This window comes from Microcaecilia unicolor, chromosome 2 (genome assembly GCF_901765095.1).
Source record: "Microcaecilia unicolor chromosome 2, aMicUni1.1, whole genome shotgun sequence".
Taxonomy (NCBI): Eukaryota; Metazoa; Chordata; class Amphibia; order Gymnophiona; family Siphonopidae; genus Microcaecilia; species Microcaecilia unicolor.
The window spans coordinates 440,414,260-440,429,004 of NC_044032.1; the positions used below are offsets into that span (position 1 = coordinate 440,414,260).

The 14,745-nt window shown below is 43.7% G+C and overlaps 1 protein-coding gene across 1 annotated transcript in view; it reads left to right on the forward strand.

Annotated features, from left to right (window-relative positions):
- Positions 1-14,745, forward strand: part of DOK1 (docking protein 1) — a 119,748-nt gene that overhangs the window by 68,579 nt on the left and 36,424 nt on the right. Inside the window, exon 3 of the mRNA XM_030190859.1 lies at positions 9,016-9,124. Within this exon, the coding sequence (XP_030046719.1) occupies positions 9,016-9,124 (109 nt within the window). The remainder of the gene's footprint in view (positions 1-9,015; positions 9,125-14,745) is intronic.

Below are 14,745 nucleotides of genomic sequence, written 5' to 3' on the forward strand. Positions count from 1 at the left end.
GACTCATTCAGTCAGGTCTGAGTATGGTGAGGAGTCACTGGGACTGCTCATGGGACTCAAAAGAAGACCCTCATTGATTCTCAGGCAAGGAGTCTTATGGGGTCCCTTATGATTCCTCCCCACCTCAAGAGAGAAGTAAATCTCTACCTAAGGGTCTCTTTCACTGATTTTGTCAATGAGATGGCTTTGGTTATCCCATTTAAGTTGGGAACAGAAGAGGAGCCCGAGGCAGAGATGATATCTCTTCTGGACTATGAGTCACCTCCTAAGAAAGGGGGTCACAGTACCACTGTTCCCAGTCCTTAAAGATGCACTGAAGAAGAACTGGGAATCTCCCCTCAGTGCAGGTCACACCTAAAAAGGTGGATACGCGGTATCCTATCCAGCAGGCTCCCGAATTTGAGAAGGCACAACTGCCGCGCCATTCTCTGGTTCTATACTCTGTCCTCAAACAAGCTAGGAGCTCCAGAACTCATGCCTCAGCTCCCCCAGGTAGAGAGGCTCAGACACTAGACTCATTTGGGAGGAAGGTTTATCAGGCCTCGATGCTTATTGCCAGCATCCAGTTCCTACTAGCTCTACACAAGCTTTTACTTGAAATCTTTGCTATGCAGTACACTTGGTCTTACAGATTTTGTCCCTCAGGAGCAGGCCACAGAGCTCCACCAGTTGGCTACTTATCAGCTGGAGTGCAGAAAGTATCTGGCTAGGTGCACTTACTATTCTTTTGCTTTCTATGGGTGTAGGGATGTGCAGACTCTCACGGCTGCCTTTCTCTGACCTAGAGCCAGCAGTTCAGGAGAGGTTGGCGGACGTACCTTGCCGTGGGGTCCATCTTTTTGGGGACAAGTTGCAGGAGATTGCTGGCCTCATAAAAGAAACATACCATCCAGTCCCTGTCTCAGCAACCTCCAGCTTCAGCCGCCTCTTCTAGGAGGTTTGAGCGGGCCTAGGCGGTGACCCTACTATTCTCAAAGGTGTAAGTTTCTGCTGCCTTCTCGCGCTCAGCCTTGCCAGTCCCCAGTGTGCTTGGCCTTGCCAAAGCAAGGGGTAAGCTTTTGACTGGTTCCAGGAGAGCACAGCTGCAGTCCAAGTAACCATCCCAAATGGCTTACCAGTAAGGGGGGGGGGGGGGGCTGAATTTTTTTTCCATCAAAGATGGCCTTTGTAACATTCGACCTGTGGGTTCAAATAAACCATCTCTGTTATGCCCTGCATTGGCATATATTGCCCACTTAGAGCACCAATCGGCAGCTCTCAGCACAATCAGAGGAGATCTCTGTCCTTTTTACAGGCTAATGCAGTTAAACTTGTGTCAAGGAAGTAATTCCATTCCAGGTACTTCCTTGTGCCAAAAAGACAAGAGGGGTTTCATCCCATCCTACACCTAAGGGTCCTGAACAAATTCCTTATCAAAAAAAGTTCAGGATGATTTTGCTGGGCACCCTACGTCCCATGATTCAGGAAAGAGATTGGCTATACTCTCTGGATTTAACCTGTATCCATACTTTGACACTTCCCAGTCACAGGAAGTTTCTCAAATTCTGAATAGGGAAACGCCACTACTAGTATCACGTTCTGCCATTTGGTCTTGTCAGCTCCCAGGATATTCACCAAGTGCCTAAGTAGTTGCAGCGTGTTTGTGCAGACTAGGAATATGTGTTTTTCTATCCTGGATGATTGGCTGGTCAAGAGCACATCGCAGGAGGGGGGGGGGGGAGGGCCCGGTGGCACCGCCGCAGTCCGGCCCGCCCGCCCTCCGTCGCTCCCTGGCATTGAATTTAAGTGCCTCACCTTCGAAAGCGCAGCAAACAGCGGCAGACCACTCCTTCCTTCCGTGCCCCGCCCTCGCCTGACGTAACTTCCGTGAGGGCGGGACACAGAAGGAAGGAGTGGTCTGCCACAGCTTGCTGTGCTTTCGAAGGTGAGGCGCTTAAGGTCAGTGCAGAGGGCCCCGGGGTGGAGAGAGTTCGATTCCCACTTCAGGCACAGGCAGCTCCTTGTGACTCTGGGCAAGTCACTTAACCCTCCATTGCCCCATGTAAGCCGTATTGAGCCTGCCATGAGTGGGAAAGCGCGGGGTACAAATGTAACAAAAATAAAAAGGGGGGGGGGGCCGGGGGCGGCCTTGTCCCGGGCCTGGCCCAGTCTCTCGGCAGCCCTGCATAATCACCTAAAATGTTCCATAAATATTTTGTGGTCAGCATATTTGTAGTAGATTATGAAAACTTCCAGAGGGGGTAGCAGTATTATTAGCAAAAAGGACAGGAAGGATGGTGGCTCCTTAAGAATAACCAGTATGAGGCTGGAGCTGTTGAGTGCAAGATGCTCCTTTAATCGATTGGTCACGCTACAACAGTGCTTCTCAACCCAGTCCTTCTCAACCCAGTCCTCGGGGCACACCCAGCTAGTCGGGTTTTCAGGATATCCACAATGAATTTGCTTTCACTTCTACCTTGGTTTTTTCAAATCTATCTCATGCATATTCATTGTGGGCATGCTGAAAATCTGACTAGCTGGGTATGCTCTGAGGACTGGGTTGAGAAGAATTGCTCTATAAGATGCCACCAGCTTCTGGTTATTTATGCATTATTTTGCATAGAGTGTTTTGAAGGATTTTACATAATCTACCTTCTTCCCTACCCTGGGAAAAGACACAATATCAAATGAATATATATAAATCTTTACCACTTAGCACTCAGACAAGTTCTAGTGCTCAATCGTATGTAATCATATACCCCTCTTTTTACCAGCTGTGCTCATCAAGTTCTTAAATTTAGTCCAACCTGTGATGCACAGAAACACTTTTTTACAAAACAGATTATGTCCATTGCCCTGTATAATTCTGTTTCCTTTTTTGGCTTAGTTTCCCTATTCGGCACAGAGCCAGGAGGATGCTTCGTGGACGGTGGTTCCGTTTAGTGTTTCATGCAAAGTACGGAAGGAAGTGACTTGATTGCTCCAAATGTTATCTTGCTTAAGAGATACAAGTTTCTCTGCACTACAGTTTATTTCCTCTGTTTCTTTTGTTTTATCTCTATTCACACTAGCAGGGCTAAACCAGAGACCACAAGCAAGTAAGTCTTGCTTGACACTGAATATAAAGGGAGATACATCGGTGGTTTATTCATTAGTGTGTGTTTGTTCATCAGTACATCTTAAATTTAGTGCAAGTATAATTGATCTAATGTGTTACTGACCTACTAATTTTGTTTGGGTTAACTTTTAATGCATGTTAATAAAGGTTCCTCTTCATCCGTGCCAAACTGGTCCAAGCTAATGAGTTATGCCCTTCTCCCAGCAGGTGAAGATGGAGCAAAAGCTGCTCACCTTCCCTATGTATATACCAGAACAGCAGGGAAGTTGATCAGTATTGCTCTGTCTGCAATAGGGGAGAATTCTGGCTGTTACGACAAGGTGAAAGCATGCTTTTGTAATAGATATGTTTTGGGCTGTAGCGTCATGAGTCCAAGACCTGATGAAAGTTTATTTTATTGGCTATCTAGTTCCTTAGACAGAAGCACCTCCCTCCCTTTTGGGATGACTGGAGTGGGGTCTCTTGAAGCTAGTCAGGAACTCTAATATTCCTAGGCAGGGAGCCTTAATTACAAGAGGGGGATAAAAGCCAATCAGTGAAGAGGGAAGACAGTGGGCATAGTACAGTTGTATTGCAGGCCCCAGATATCCCAGAGGCAGGAGCCTTGTTTAGCAAAGGGACCGCTGAGCAACATTTATTGCGGGATCCTGGTTGAAGTTAGTTGGGCAGCCTTATAGAGGAGCAGCAATGCTGAGCTGCAAAAACAGCTACATACAGTGCAGGGAGGTGCCTATTGAAGTTAACTACACCAGTAATTAAAATCTCCCCAAATGGAGGGGGCGTGTCAAGATGGCGGCACGTAGCTGACCGAGCTCTGCACCGCTCGGAAAATCGGCGCTTGGAAAAAAGTGTATCTTCTAAGTTATGCCACATACCAAAAGAAAAGGTATAGTCCGGGGGCAAGCCTCGACAACCCGGACTTCCTCCCCGTATCAGGCCTCGATAGAGCGGTTCATCTCGCGAACCTCCACCCAAAATACCGAGAGGAGCCCAGCAATCCTCCAGGAAGGGGAAACCCTGGAGGATTTGGGCCTAGATGTCACGCTATCTCCTCCGGTACTCGATCCACCGCCCCACCCGGAAGGACGCCAAAGCCAGAAGGGACCCCTTGAGACCGAAGTGGTTATTGCCGGGGCCCTGTTCGAAGGCGCTGGTAAGGCACAACCCGACGAGATGCAAAGACCAGAGGGCCCGAGCATTGACTGGAAGCAAGTAAGAACTGCTCCTGGGACAGTGTCGTTGGAAAACGTCTGGCTAGTTCTCCAACAGTTGGCGGTTACCGTTGAGAAATCTACTAAGGAACTTTCCTCTCTAGTAAGTACGATGAACAATTTTTCTGTGTCTTTGGCTGACATTAAAAAGGAATTTGCTACTCAAACAACGAAGCTTAATCAGGTTGTGAAGAAGCTACAAGATTTATCTTCAGAGTTAATAAAAGACAAAAATATAATAACTAGAAAGATTAACCAAATTGAAAATTATAATCGGAGACTAAATTTGCGCATATTGAATTTTCCGAGAGAAAATGGAATTCCACCTTTGGATGCATTTAAAAAATACTTGGTTGAAGTTTTACAATTTTCCTCAGACTTGTTACCTCCAATAAATAAAATCTACTATATAAGAAATAAACTTATTGGTATTCCTGCAACCAATGAGGCGCAAACAGTTCTAAACGTATCCGACCTGCTTGAAACTACTTTATCCGAAAAATCAGAAAGAATGACTCTAGTGGTTCAATTTGTTTTTCAGCAGGATGTTGATGCAGTTAAAAGAATGTATTTTCGCAAAATGAATGAATTATTCTGTGGTAAAACTGTACGCATTTTTCAAGATGTTACAAAACAGACACAAGAAGTTAGAAAGCTGTTTTTGAGTATGAGAAAGGAGACACAAGATTTGGGTGCCTCTTTCTTTCTGAATTATCCTAGTAAATGTACTATTAAATATCAGGGTTTAAAATATATCTTCATTCAGCCAGAGCAGTTAAGAGTTTTTCTTGATTCTAGGAAAGTATAAATTCCTTTGGTTATCCCCTAACTGATTGAGTTATAGCATTGATGGATGGAAAATCGTGCTAAGCCTATCTACTGTTATAAATTTCTCTTTTTTAGATTTAACCCCATTAATCTTGTGCATGCGCCCTCTTTAAAGTTTTCTTTTGTGATATAAAAAAGACAATTATTGGAACTTTGTATTACTGTATTCAAGTGGAAGATGTAATTCTACATAACATTTTCTTGTCTGTTTTTCTGAAGCAAGATTTTCTTGTAATGTAAAATTTTGAAACTACAATAAAAAAAAAAAAATCTCCCCAAATGGTATGGTGTTCCTTTGAGGTAAACGGGATGCATAGAGGTGATTTAGGACATCTTTCTCACGCAAGAAGGGGTAGAGGTTTAACTTGGCTACTCACTCGTTGTACCTTTACAATGACTATGTTTGAACGTGCTTGCCAGGCTGAGGGGAGATGCTTTGTGCCTTTCGAGATATCTAAGGCTCAGAACAGGGACAGTGCAGTACCTGCAGAGCTCAGCGACAGGTTCTTTCTGTCATATGTACAAGACGTCTCTCAGCAGGAAGCTGTGGTAACTTGGAAGTTTATTTAGCGCAGCTCCATAGAGGAGAATCAGGTGCAAATGGCCAGGGCAAGGAAGGGCAATGTGAAGCAGAAAATGCAGGTGAGCCAGTTGGAAGACTTCTTTACCTTCTGCAGTAATGGACAAAGGCCTTTGGAGTTCAAGGGGCCAGATCATTCTAACAGACAGGATCCCCCTCCAGTTTTCTCTGGAGTTTATACTAATTTATCAGACTTATTATTCCAGGGCCAGCAAGCAGTCATTGGGCTGGAACAGGAACCTGAAGCTAAGAAGGTTAGCGGGGACAGACACCAGGCTTCCTCCCTCCTCCTTTCTGGGAGGAGCCAGTTTTGAAGGGCAGCAAGCAATTTGACTCGGGCCAAGAATTCGGGGATGAGGAAATGGGAGTATGGGTTGTTATACTGTATAGGAAGGACGAACTTTCTAGTCTGATTAACCAGGTTGTGAAGATTTTGAATATTTCAGAAGTCCAAACTAAACAACTATGCTCAGAGAATCCTATTTTGGTAGTCTTTTGTGGTTCTGCAAAATCTTTCCTCTTCCACCAGGCCATTAGAGAGATAATACAGGAGGCCTGAACACTACCTGATAGTCTTCGCCCCCTGAAACCTTACAATAGATTGTACCATAGTTTTTTTATGGATGTTTCCGCCATGAACTTGCAAGAGAAAATAGAGGCACAAAGGGAGCTACAGCAAAAGCCTAATGGTAAAAAGGAGTAGCCAAAAGAACCAGCCAACGGCGAACCAATATACAATTTAGTGTCATGAGCAATCTTGGACAGCAAGGTTTGAGATACTGTCCTAGCATTATGGTGTTTCAAAACACCCAACATGTTTCAGCAGGAATGACTGCCTGCATCAAGGGCAGATTTGGCCTTTTAAAATAGGAACGAACATACCTCATACTCAAATAATCAATGCATAAAGATCGTCTACACTGGATGTCACCCAGATGTGAGAATATGAAGGCTATCATCCAATGAAGCCTGGCGTGGACACTGACTATTTACTAAAGTAGAAATTTCTAGCAGCATCCCACCATGCATTCGCAAGTGCCTTCCCGCCCAGCACGTGAGCCCTGGGCCTCCAGTCTTCGTTTTTACACAGAACTGAGAGTACACATTTTGTGTTCTCTCTCTCATGCTGTGCTAATCGGATTGTGAGTACCTTCCCATGCTGGTTGTTCTTCAGTTTCAGGTTTTTGTCCCGTCTCTTTAGTCTTTTTTTTTTTTTAAGATATTTTTGGCAGTTTTAAGTTTCCTTTATTTTCATGAGTGGCTGTGCAATTAGGTGCAGCCTTGTCCCCTTTTTCTCTAAGCTCAAGATTGAGGAGACTAATTTAGCTGAGATGCTTTATTTGACGTCTCAGAAGAACCCCAGTGGCTTCAAACAGTATGCTAGGTGTAGGCACATGATTTCTGCTATGGACCCACACAATTGGTGCATTGAGTGCCTTGAGCTAGACCATGACCCCCTCTGTTTGTGATCTCTGCCTGTACATGTGGGTGACAACTCAGCAAGTGTGACTGTTTCAAATGGAACAACTTTTTAGCTCTTTGAAGGCTGGCCCATTGACTTTGGCATAGGTAGCATCAACCTCTATGGCTGCTTTGACTTTGGCATCCACTTGGAGTGCACCGGCATCGAGTGGGTCTCCACCTGCTTCAACAAGGACCGGTCAGCATTGGACCTGACACAGAGATCCATACGGATTCAGGAGCATCCTCAAAGGCACTGGGGGATCGAGGCTGTATGCATCAGGAGAAGCCAATGAAGCATAAGCATCAATCTTCCTCAATGCACAGTGCCGGGATCACTGAGATATCAATGCATCAGATACCTGAGAAGCACCAGCACTGGAAGGAGTGCTCCTCCTCCTTAAGACGTGCTGGTGGACAAGTCACCGGGCGGCCCAGTCCCCACCGGTTTGGCACAGACATCTTCTCAGACTGCCTCTGTCCTGACGCCTATGCCAATGCCCACTGGTTCCACACCATGCTTAGGGAGGAGATGGCGCAGTTGCTGCAAGGGACTCCCACTTTGGCATCAAGAGCGCTTGCACCACTGCTGGAACAGCCCAGTTCCTCTCTGAGGTGCCATTGATGCCAGTGCCTTAGAAAAAATAAATAAAACTTCCAGGGACATGAAATTTGTTTTGGAAATCTAATGCAGTAGCAAGAAGCCACAGTCAATGGGGGAGCTGTGGAAAACCTGGACTGCGAGTCTATCCCCATTGTTTGTGGGACTTTGGACTATGCCACTACTTATTCTGGAGGATTGGTCTCCAAGAAAGGCCCAATGTGAATTAGGTCTGGCCCATGTACGAAGGATTCAAGACTTCAGTATATCTTTTATTTGTATTTTATTTTTGTAGCATTTGTATCCCACATTTTCCCACCAATTTGCAGGCTCAATGTGGCTTACATGATGCCGTAATAGCGATCGCCATTATCGGGTAGAGCATTACAAATGGTGTTGCATTAAAGTACTTACATGGTAGTATAATACAATATGGTCTTACATAGAGGTTCCTGGGTGATAGAATAGGTTATAACATAGGTTAGATAATCAACTATAAAAAGTTCGCTTCCGACATGAGAAGTAAAGAGGTAGTGTGTATTGCACAATTTTCGTTGGTATCAACATGGTTATCAGTCAAGTGTTCGTTTTTGTCTAGCAATAATTTAAAATCAAGAAACAGTCTTTATTAAATATACAGTGTTGTTTCTAATAAACATCCAAGCTATTATTAGAAACAATGGGTGTTCTAGAGTCTAGAGTGGGCTATTAATGAGGCACCATTTCTCTTCTCCAGCCTGCCCCCACCCCATGGTAATTGGCATTACGCTCTACCCTCTGTGTGCAGTGGTAATTGGCATTATTCTCTACCCTCTATCTGCCGCGATGACTTGATCTCTCTAAACTTTCCTCATGATTATGGGATTTGGCCAGTGCAGGGCCTTGAGTATCTGTGCATGCTGAAGGCCTTGCACTGGCCCAGTACCATAACCATGAGAAAAAGCCGTAAGAGATCCGTTCTGCTATTGGGGGGGGGGGGGGGGGATGTAAATTTGGATTTAAGACAAAATTTAAGCGGTTTTTTGTGCTGAAGTGGAGGGGGAGGCCATTATTAGAGGTGGGTTATTAGAAACAATACGGTATACTACTATTGAACCCAAACCAGTGGTTGGTTGGTTTCCCCCAATGTATGTTGTGTAGCCAGAGAGACATTGTGCTGTGAATGGTTTTCTTTTGTTTTGTATTTAATGTCATGCATCAGGTTTCATTGGTTTTCAGATGTTGTGTTCTCTTACAGAATAGCTCAAATGGCACAAAAAGAAGCAAAATGTTGGTGACTGAGGACAATGATGGTGCATCTTCCATGGAAATGTCTGTAAATAGCATTTACTACTCAAGAGAGGAAGGTAGGAGCTGTGGGAAAGTTATTTATTATGTATAAATCTAAACCAGTTACACAGGACTCGTACATTATAATGTGAAAAGAATATGCAAATATTTTTGTATTTTATTCTTCTGGTACTTGAGACCACTTTAATGCAGGTTGTGTGTGTGTGTTTGTTTTTTAATTTAATCTGCATTGGTCACTAAGAAATGACAAGGGGAAGAGCTAGACCAGAGAGAGCAGATCTGTAGAGTGGTTTGGAGGAGTAGTCTAATGACTACAACAGTAGGCTGAGAACCAAGGAAAACAGGGTTCATATACCAGTGATGCACCTTGTAGTTTTAGACAAATCACTTTCCATTGTCTTAGGTAGAAAGTTACATTGTGGGCCCTCCAGGGACAGGAAACTTCCTTCTGTAACTTGCCTTGAGCTGTTACTGAAAATGATGAGAGAGAAATCTCTCCCCCCACCCCCCCCAAAACAAATCTCTGCAGGCTGCTGCTGGAGTGAGCAGGAAGCAAAGGGAACTATCTGCAGGGTACTAGTTAAAACAGGGACACCAGCTCTTCATTGTTTGACCAGGGTCAATAAAGAACAGAACCAGAACCTGGTAGTTGTCCACTTTAATATTAACCTCTCTGTACATTATAATTTTAGAGTCCCTTATTCATAATGATTTAAACTGCCAGCAGAGCTGTCTGTGCTGCCTGGTCATTTAAATTACAGAAAGACAAAGTGAGAAATGGACCAATGACTTCAGGACGACGGGACTATGGTGGTATAAAAAGAATAAACTTTATTGTAGACTCAACACAGTACTGTGTTTCGGCCACAGGCCTGCCTCAGGAGTCAGCAAGAGGTGAATTGTATGTCCTGACCTTCCCAGACCATCCAGTATTTGATATTTTTTTTGGATACTGCTCAAGACGAACCAGTTATTCAATAATTGATCATCTACATCACTCAAGACTCCTGAGACAGGCCTGTGGCCGAAACACAGTACTGTGTCGAGTCTACAATAAAGTTTATCCTTTTTATACCACCACAGTCTCGTCATCCTGAAGTCATTGGTCCATTTCCCACTTTGTCTTTCTGTATTTGCACCCCGTGGGATTTTGTGTTCATCCACTCTGTGGAGAGACTTCCCTGGTCATTTAAATTGCCTGTCTGGGGCTAACTAGACATTTTCAGCTATACCTAACCAGATAGTGCTGCTGAAAATGCCCAGTTGGCACCCAAGGTGAAAACGGCTACTTTGTGGGCATTCCACGGCTGCAGTCAGCAGTTAACCAGCTAAAAGGACTACATACAACAGAATCCTATCTTTATGTGGTTCTTCATAGCTGGTTAAGAGCTGAATATTGCTTTTAACTCCTAACCCATACTCGTTCAGTACCCATGTTTTATTATTCCCACCTTAGTAATTCACTTATCTCTTATTTGTCCTGTTGTCTGTCATAATTAGATTGTAAGCTCTGTCGAGCAGGGGCTGTCTCTTTATGTCCAGTGTACAACACTACGTACGTCTAATAGCGCTATAAAAATGATTCGTAGTAGTAGATAACTGGCTATGTTTTCACCAGCTCAATATACCCAGCACTGAATTTCTAGGTATAACCAGTGTGTTTTTTTTCTAGCAAAAAAGGTGCCGGTACTCAAATGCTAGGCCACCCTTCAGGAGTGGCGTGATCACTGAGGGACCGACCCCATAATAGCCAGGCCCCCTGCAACCAGTCACAGAATCTATGACAAGGTAGAATTGGTGTGTAGAGCCTGAGCTCTATTATTAAAATTTGGGTTCCATGGGTCAATTTTAGGAGACAATGGAAAAGGTGCTGGTACTCAGTACCCCCAAGTACCCCCTCAGAAAAAGCCCTGGGTATAACGCTAGTGACAGCAGAACGCTGATCGCCGCCGACTGAATATGAGACCCTTAATTAATGAGGACCACAAGATGCGCTAGTGAGAGAAGGAGGGCTGTGGAGGAGCTCCTGATATTTTTCTGATTAAATTCTTCATCTGTGTGGTGCTGGTAACTTACTGGGTTTAGCAATATCTATAACTGTAATGAAGAAATCTATTCAAAAATCTGGGCTGAAAAGGCCAAGGAAACTAAGTTTGAAAAGGCACTCCTGTAGCAAGCAGGCACAGGAAGCCAACTGGAAGAGTCCTTGGGGGGGGGTGGGGAAAGGGGTGTAACAAAAATTAATGAAGCAGGAGGTGGTGGAGGGTGGTAATAATACTCTTAACAAATTCTGAATCATTTTTCAGATTAGTTTAGCATCGGTATTTTTAGTAAACTTGATATCATGACTGAACTTGCTAGTGCTGTCCTATGCAGTCAAATAATTTTCGATTCAGTAAGATTTGATTCTTTTTTTTTTTTTTAATGGTTTTTCGATTCAATTTGATTCAATTTTAACTAGATTGAAATAGTGAGGCCCACATGCTAATATTATAACACAAAGGGTAAAAAAAAAAAAAAAAAAGCAGGCAGTAGCAATTGAACAAAGGCAAACATGTATGTGATCACGCCATGCTGTGTTACATCATGTGAAAAGTGAAGTTTGGTCAAGGCCTACATTTTCCAGTTTTTATTAAGAAAAATCATTTTGTCCACTTTGGCTGGCTTCAGACAACTGCTGCTTGCAGCTATAATTTGTCCAGCAGCAGAAAAACTTCTTTCTGAGGGCACAGAGGTGGCTGGCGTACACAGAAACCTCTGTGCAAGCCGGTTCAATAGTGGCAATTTCACTTGACTTTGCTGCCAGAAACAAAAAAAAACATCACCGCAAGTTTGTTTATAGCAAGCAAGTTCTGCACTGCATCTGATTCAGATATCACTGTCCTAGTCTGATTGTGATGGAAGTATGGCTTTCTTAGCTGAAACATTTGTATAGTCCACTGTTTCCTAGAAACTGCATTTCTGTCGAGGCTTATCCACATCCTGTGTTCCAAACTCTGGAACAGCTGGTAATGTCTGAGTGATCTCCATGGCTGTGCCGCTGCTGACTGGTACATCAGTGGTTTGTATTTTTACGATCTCTTGAGCTACAACTACAATGACATCTGGTACTTCAGATTCAGGAAGCTGCTTAATCTATATAAATTATCAAATAATATATCTTGAAATCTGTGGAGTAAACTTTTTTTCTTCAGCTCTTCTTTCAAGCGACAGATAACTTTGCTGATTTTTTTTTTTCTATCTTCATCATCGATATCAGTTTCCTCTCCTGAATCTTCCCCACATGTTGTATCGATTTGAATTAATCAGATGTTCAACCAGCGGATGAACAACAGACACAGTAACGTACTGTTCTTTCTCAAAAGCCTGCAAAACTTCAACGAGTTTTTGGGCAAGATCATAGTCATGTTTGGCAGGTGTACCTTTCTTTGGTGTAGCTTTGAGCAGCAGCAACAAAAATCACAATGTCTTCAGTTCAATTGTAGTTTGCAACATAATGCAAATACTATTCCAACGTGTTTTCACATTACTAATCAGTTTCTTCACTGGCATTCCCGGCATTTCTTGAGCGGTTTTCAAGCTTTCTGTAAGTATAGTACTGTGATGGAAAGTGCTGACGATATCACGGAATTTATTGATGACATCAAAGATTGCTGGATGAGACTGCAGCCCATCTTACACGCATAACTGTAGGGTGTCTGAAGTAGCAACAGTGAGCGGTACAGATTCCTTTTCAAATAAATTTCCCTACTGCTTTTTTTCATTGATGCAGCATTATCAGTAGCAATTGCAAAAACTTTGCCTTCTAGCTTCCATTTCTTCACTGCACTTTCCACGGCATCTGCTATATTGTCACCTGTATGTCTCTGGCATGTACTTCGAAGCTGACTCAAAATGTAGATGGCCAAATCATATTTAGCTTCAGTCATTCTACCTGAAGTTTGACATGATGGCACAGTATAACACCCATTGAGGTTGCATATCTTTAGCAATAAAATACACGAGGGCAGTGTCAAATTTTTTTTTCTTATCTGCTGGTGGAAGTGACTTGTGGAAAAAGCACAACACCCGGGCTTCAGAAGAGGCTGCTGATGCTTTAGGCTTTGTGGCCACAAAAGTGTCAGGCTTAACTGATTTCTTAGAAGTGTTTTCAGCTTGCAGATCAGCAGATTTTGCTTTATGATGTCTTTCAACATGCTGCCAAAGATTACTGGTGCCACCGCCATGTTTTCTTTTCAAAGCATACATTTCACAAATTCTCCACTCTGTATGGTTTCATCATCCAATTGTGCAAATACAGACCATATTACTGACCAACAGGGCATGCTGACCTTGCTTTATTCTCTTTCTCCGTCAGATTCATTGTGTTAAAGATTTGCAGTTTAATTTGCATGGAGGCCGGGGGCATCCTGCGTGAAGAAGACAGAACTGCAATCTTCCCTCCAGCAAAGTGTGTCTTTTAGGCTTGGAGAACGGAGCGCTACCGGGTCTTAGGAGGGGCACCACAGGGGAAGGTGTGAACGTGGCAGCACGGAGGCTGGGGGCATCCTGCATGAAGAAGACAGAACTGCAATCTTCCCACCAACAGAGCAAAGTGTGTCTTTTAGGCTTGGGGAACGGTCAGAGAGCCACAAGGTCTTAGGAGGGGTGCCACGGGGGAAGGTGGGAATGTGGCGGCATGGGGGGGGGGGGCAGGACACGCATCCTGTGCGAAGACGGAAGATGCAGAGGAAGGCAGGAAGGTGGCTGGTGGCAGAGGAAGCGGCTAATAGTGAGCTCTTTTAAAAAATCACATTTTGTTTTTTTAAAGAAATGATTCGACAAAAAAAAGAATTGATTCGAATTGCGAATTGGACAGCACTAGAACTTCTCTTCAATTTGAGAGCAGGAGGAACATCTTGATGTGGAAGGTAGAGCCAGTGGCCTGGAAGATGCTTGAATAATATATTGGAGCAAAATAGTTTGTAGTGGAGATGTAAAGCCTTAGAGGAGCAGCAAGAAGATTTTCAAAATCACTCCTGCTGCAATAATATCCACATAAAGAGGGTGGTAACGTGGAATTCTCTTTGAATGGCTGCAGGGAGCAGTGGGACTAGAAGTGAAGGCAAACTATTCCAGGGGTGATGGTGTATACCACTCCCTTGCTGTAGCACTAAAGTTAAGACCAGAGCCATTATTTTGCAGCTCCACAACTTCAGCGACAAGAAGAAACGTTTTGATACAACCTGTGCCAAAGGGAGAGGTACATTGTGAGTGCCATACAGTTTATTTTTCAAGATTTGTCCTAAGTGCTACAAAAGCAGTGTCAAAAGTATAAGTCAAGCACCTGCTTCAGGAGAGAGGTTTAAAGTGCGCCAGCACTGTTGCCTGACCAGGTCCTAATGATTCAGCAATATGGACTGGTCTGTTGGGATATGACTGTAGGTATCACTGAACTAATGTGAGTCCTGTTGGAGGTGTTAAGATCTCTTCCATAACATAGATGAATGGAGCACTTCAGCGACTGCTGTTTTAAAGTTTTTCTGGGTGTGTGGGGTTTTGTTTTGTTTTTTTAATATCTTGGTAGCTTTCTTTGTTTTTGGACTTTGGGGGGTTTCTTCTTGGTGTCGTATCACTACAATCCTATCCACCAGCAGTTCCATCCCTGTACTGTATGTGATCATCTTTTTGGACTGTG